The 6,384-nt window shown below is 40.9% G+C and overlaps 1 protein-coding gene across 1 annotated transcript in view; it reads right to left on the bottom strand.

Annotated features, from left to right (window-relative positions):
- Positions 1-5,483, bottom strand: part of cabp1b (calcium binding protein 1b) — a gene marked incomplete at its 5' end in the record, with an annotated part of 20,502 nt that extends 15,019 nt beyond the window's left edge. The window contains one exon of the mRNA XM_083567907.1: positions 5,001-5,483. Coding sequence (XP_083424033.1) covers positions 5,001-5,483 — 483 coding nt within the window. The remainder of the gene's footprint in view (positions 1-5,000) is intronic.
- Between the last annotated feature and the right edge of the window lie 901 nt (positions 5,484-6,384).

Here is a 6,384-nt window from a genome sequence, read left to right as displayed (position 1 = left end):
ATCAGGTGTCCACAAACTATTAATTATATAGTATATTGCACATATAATATTTACCCTGCTTTAAAGAGGGCACTTTAGAAATTAGCAGCAATCACGGAAGAAAACACACATAACAGGGAGGAATACGCAGGTTGGATTTGTGTTTATCCCACATGATTGTGAGCACTGCTTCCTTCAGCTCGTCCTCCCCCACACATCTCCTGTGATAATAATGAACATAATCTCACACACACTGTGCTGTGCTGAGCCGAGTTTGGGCGTGTGAATATTTGTATTAAAATATAACGGCCACTGTGGGCTCCATCGTTTGCTCGCTCATGTTAGCAGCGACGTGGCTATATTTAGCGTCGTACCCAGTGGAGAGCAATTCAGCAGGGTTTAACACACGTCTTTGTGTTATATAAAGAAATATGAAATACAGCATGCTGGGGGAAATGGTGGAGACGTATTTCATACAAAACATTGAAAACACACACACACAGACACAGACACAGACACACACACACACACACACACACACACACACACACACACACACACACAATGTGTACAATGAGGCTGATTATATATTGTGAAATACATCTGAAATGTGTGTACTGTCAATGCAAACCACTCAGACAACTGTCTCTCTCTGTCTGTATGTCTGTCTGTCTGTCTGTCTGTCTGTCTGTCTGTCTGTCTGTCTGTCTGTCTGTCTGTCTGTCTGTCTGTCTGTCTGTCTGTCTGTCTGTCTGGCCATCTGTGTCTGTCTGACTGTGTCTGAATGTTTGTGTCTGGCTGACTAAGTCTGACTGTGTCTGGCTGTCTGTGTCTAGCTGACTGTGTCTGGCTGACTGTGTCTGGCTGACTGTGTCTGAATGCTTGTGTCTAGCTGACTGTGTCTGAATGCTTGTGTCTGGCTGACTGTGTCTGACTGACTGTGTCTGAATGTTTGTGTCTGGCTGACTGAGTCTGACTGTGTCTGGCTGACTGTGTCTGGCTGACTGTGTCTGAATGCTTGTGTCTAGCTGACTGTGTCTGAATGCTTGTGTCTGGCTGACTGTGTCTGACTGACTGGGTCTGAATGCTTGTATCTGGCTGACTGAGTCTGACTGTGTCTGGCTGTCTGTGTCTGGTTGTCTGGCTTGTTTTCTGAAAGGCATGGTGATGTTAGGAAGTTCTTGAGAACATTTTCTTCAATATAATGCTTATTTGAACAATGATAATTACAAAGGTAAAATTACTAATTTTACCTTTGTGAAACAGATTAATTCCTTTATTTGTTCCTTCATTCATTCATTCATTCATTCATTCATTTATTCATTCATTTATTCATTCATTCATTCTTTCCTTTATTCCTTTCTACCTCCATTTCTTCATTCATAATTTATTCTTCCTTCTTTTCTTGCTTCATACACTCCTTCCATCCATTCCTTCATTCTTTCCTTCATTCCATCCTTCCTCTGTTCATTTATTAATTCTTCCTACATTTCTTCATTTCTTTTTTCCTTCATACATTCCTCAATTGCTCTTTATTTCCTTTATTAATTTCTTCATTCTTTCATTAATTCCTTATTTTTTTCCTTTATTCTTTTCTTCATTCACTCTTTCCTTAATTCATACTTCCTTCCTTCCTTCCTTCCTTCATTCCTTCCTTAATTGATTTCTTTATTCCTTCATGCATTCCTCCATTTCTTCATTGATTCCTTCTTCCTACCTTTATATGTTTTTTCTGATTGTTTTTTTTTTTGTTCTTTCTTTTTCTCATTCTTTTTTCATAACATATCCGTCCTTTTTTTTTTTTTTTTTTTTTTACATGCTTTCATCTTTCATTTTATTTGTTTGATTATTTGTTGGCCTTTTCTTCCTTTTGTTCTTCCTTCCTTCCCTCTTTTCTGTCACTTTCTTTCTTCCATTGTTTTTGTTTATTTATTTAATCTTTTCCTTGTTTGTTTGTTTTTTTCTTGCATCCTTTTTTCCCCTCTCTTTTCTTTTCCTTCCCTCTCATGCAGCTGTATATAGACAACATGCAGCAAATACTTGAATAAAAAAGAATTTATATCATAAATAAATAATAAAATCTCAAATTTGAATCCGCCGACATCACAGACATGAAGCAGACGAATGTTCTCATTAAAACTCCTCCAGCAATCAGCACCGTAATTAACCTCCATCATGAAGAGCAAAGTGGCCTACAGTGTGTGTGTGTGTGTGTGTGTGTGTGTGTGTGTGTGTGTGTGTGTGTGTGTGTGTGTGTGTGTGTGTGTGTGTGTGTGTGTGTGTGTGAAACTAAAGTTTTGACCTGGATTTAGGGTTATTTCTAGCCCATATTAACACAAGTGTACAACCTCTTGCAGGGACACACAGTGCGTCAGATTTCACATGTTTATGAGAACATTTGGCACCATCTCATTGGTGGAGCTGAGATGATCTACATCTTGCTTTATAATTCTGTGTTATGTGTAATCGTGTGAACTGTAATGAAATAAAAGAACAGAAGAACATGAAATTAATATTTGGTGTAAACACTGTTTGGCTTTCACTTCTCACTTTTGCGCATTTTGTAGGATCAGAATTATTACCTACATTTCTATCATGCAGGTACTGATGATCTGTAGGTTGAAACCCATTCATTAAGGGGAAACAGAAACAGCTTGTGGGAACTGGGTGAGGAGCAGCCAAACTCTGCTATTAAAGTGAGCTTGTGGAAGACCAGGTTGTTTGTTTCCTCTCGCAGGTCCAACACCAGGGCAACGACACACGGTAATTCTACTGCATCAGCAACGTCTCTCCAAGGCAAAGATTTCAAAGCAGACTGTTTATGCTATTTTGAAAAAGCACAAAGAAACAAACAATGATAAGGACCCTGGATTGGTGGTCCGCCGAGGAAACTTAATGCACCCATTTACTGTCTGGAGAAGTCTAGCCAGAAGCTCTAAGCGGAAGAATTGCAGTCAAATATCCATGTACCTCTGCCATGGAAACTGGGCTGTGTTTAAACTCTGCATGGAAACAGTTGAACTGGGGGCAGAAAAATGGTACCATGTGCTCTAGAATGATGAGTAAAAACCTGAAATATCTGCTGCAGCAAGATGCAGTTTGTTTGCTAAAGGTCTGGAAAGTGGTACAATACTGAGTGTCTGTAGACAATTGTGAAGCTCGGTGGAGGTATTCTGCAAGTTTGTGGCTGCACTTCTGCAAACGTAGCTGGAAATTTGGTCAGGATTAATGGTGTCTGATTGGCCCCAAATTTATTCTGCAGCAGGACAACGACCTCAAACATACAGCCAATGTCATTAGAAATTATCTTCAGCATAGAGAAGAACAAGGAGTCCTGGAAGTGATAGTTTTGACCTCTACAGAGTCCTGATCTCAACATCATCGAGTGTGTGTGGGATTTCATGAATAGAGAAAATCTGAGGTGCTTCCACCCACATCTCCATCCACATCAAATCTGTGTTTAGTTCTCCAAGATATTTGGATCAACCTACCTGCTAAGTTCCTTCAAAAACTATGTACAAGTTTACATAGAGGAATTTATGCTGTTTTGCAGTAATGCAGTAATGGTTTGATTTGAGTTTCTCTTTTGTGGATTTACTCTCCAATTTCTTCATTGATAAAAATAAATGCTTTTGAAAGGTTCCTCACTTTAGAGCATTGTGTTTTATGTAACTGTGTGTTATATGTCATGGTGCACACACACACACACACACACACACACACACACACACACACACACACACACACACACAATCGAAGCAGATTTCACACATTTGCAAAGTCAGATGTCACAGAGAGAATAGATAAATTGTTTTTCTTGATATTTCTGAAAATATAAAAAATTTACAAAAAATCGACTTTTTAACCCGTAAAGATAAAAAAAAATATTCATGATTTTCTGTAAAATAATAAGTATACCTTATTGTGGCACTGCAGGTGAGAGAAAGTAAACCGATGGAAGTGTGTACGCTGTGATCGAATATTTCCAAGTCAAGAACGTGTAAAGGTCATGAAAATCATATAGAATAAACCTGGAAATAATTCCATAGCGTTCCTCGATATAAAATGACCTGCTTTAGGGTTTTGGACTTGGATTTGGAAGGATATTAACTGTCACAGTGTGGTGTCTATTTCACACCATGTACACACACCATGCTGTATTATCCAACACATTCATCATGTACTTCTCATCCTCAGAAAATATATCAACCCAAACACAGCATCATCACCTGCTGTAGTGACGATAAAACATGATATAAAGCAAACTTTCTGTATAACAGTGTCGTTAACACACATCATGCTGTGTGTACAGTCATCAATTAACTCCAACAGTCAACTCCTTTTCTGCATTAGAGCTTATATAAATTCAGCACTGTTAAATTCATTAATTTTATAGTATAAAAGTTAAAATAATTGCAGTGTAGAATTAAAATATAGCCGAAGTTCATTCTGTTTATTGTAACAATTAATTCTGTATGTTATTGTGACTTTTTTTATTCACATAGGGTTCAGACTGCCATCAATTCAACCAGCTGTTAAATTGCCCATTGTGTAGCAGTAACTCTATACAATACTTTTCATTCTACACATGGGGTCTCCACTGGTGGTCTTTTGTACACCATTAACAAGATTCGTTCCGAAAATATTCTCGTGGACCAGCAGGTGGTTCTGGTTGGGGCTCCCTGTTCACACTGCTATATGTGTTCACTTAATTCCAAAACTTATTGTGATTATCTTATATACACCTGACACCGAATACACATCTAACAACAGCATCATGAGTTCATCCAACCCTGACACAGGTGTTACTTCTACCCAGGTTTTAATTCTAAAACCTTTTCTCCCCGTGCGTTTTGGTGGGGGTTTGTTATTCTTATTTTTTTACCGTTCGTCCTCGGGCGCGCGCTTGTGCACGTGCGTGTGTGTCCTCGCACCTTCGCGAAACCTGTTGAACGCACTAATCGTCTTTACTTTTTTTTTTTTCCCGCGCATGCGTGTTCAATACCTCCGTGCATCCTTACCTGTCCGAAGACCGACTTGATGATCGGGCGCAGCTCCTCGTCCGGCGCCTTGGCGCGCGCGCGTCCTCCCGACCCCCCTGCGCACGCGGACGCGTGGTTGGGGCTCGGTCTCGGGTTTGGGCTTCGGTTCGAACCCCTCTGAGGTCTCTCCTTGGGCTGGAAGAACGATCCGGATATGGCCGAACGCCTCGGACTTTTCTCGCTCTTGGGGCCATGACCCGGCAGCTTGCGTCTCGCCGTGTCCTCCTCCTCCTCCTCCTCCACTTTCTCCACCTTGCGCTGAACCCTACGGCCGCGACTGGCGCATCCGCGTGCGCCTTCCGCGGGCTCCGTGTTTCCGGTGTGCCGGTGATGCTGCGGATGCTGTGGATGCTGGAGATGCTGTGGATGCTGGAGATGCTGATGCTGATGCTGACGATGAGCGGAGGATCCGATTAGGGATGTCGTAGATTCGCTCTTGGGAAGCGACGAGCTCATTTTCATCTAGCTGAGATCTCACAAAGCTAACCTCGCGTGCGTGCGTGAGTGAGTAACAGAGTGTATCTACAGAGACAGAGAGTGTGTGTGTGTGTGTGTGTGTGTGTGTGTGTGTGTGTGTGTGTGTGTGTGTGAGTGTGTGGTTGTTTTTTGTATGCTACAGAAGTGTGTTGAATGAGTGTGCAGAGTGTGTGTGTGTGTGTGTGTGTGTGTGTGTGTGTGTGTGTGTGTGTGTGTGTGTGTGTGTGTGTGTTAGAGAGTGCTGTCTACACTCCTCCAATAGAATCCCTGTATTATGATGAGGAGTATAAAACACCCTCCACGCAGTATTGAGCTATTTACAAGAGGTGCAGTGTGGGGTGCAGACTAATGCACAAAATAACATGTTCTTCTGAGTGTAGTACATGTACAGCTGGAAGATGATCAGACATCACCGTGAAGCCTTTCGGTTTTAATGATCACAGCTGAATCTATCGAAGAAACTTTTAAATGTGGTTAACTTTTGTGCCACCAGTGTCACCAGCTCTATCAGACCACTGTTTCATTACCTGAAACTCACTTGCATTTTCCTGGTCAGGGAACAAAGCCTTTAGGAGTCTTTTGGACCACATGCACACTTTCCCTACACCCCCTCAAATCCCAAGCTTAGGACGTCAAAAAAAAACCCCACAAAAGTGAATACTAAAAATTGTGTTAAAATCAATAAGAATATCCATAAAAACATACGAAACACTAAAACATATAAACAAAACCCTTAGAAATGTAAAAGAATCAGTTATAGGAGCGATGGAACATCAAAACCAAAGGCAATGCCACTGCCCAATCCCCAAATATAAAAAAATCTCAAGATTCGCTTGTTAATGTAATAAAGCATTAATTAAACATCAAATCCCTTTGACCAAATAGT

This window comes from Silurus aristotelis (genome assembly GCF_946808225.1).
Source record: "Silurus aristotelis genome assembly, chromosome: 18".
NCBI lineage: Eukaryota > Metazoa > Chordata > Actinopteri > Siluriformes > Siluridae > Silurus > Silurus aristotelis.
The sequence above is the reverse complement of the archived record's forward strand: the minus strand, read 5'-3'. Positions and strand labels throughout refer to the sequence as shown.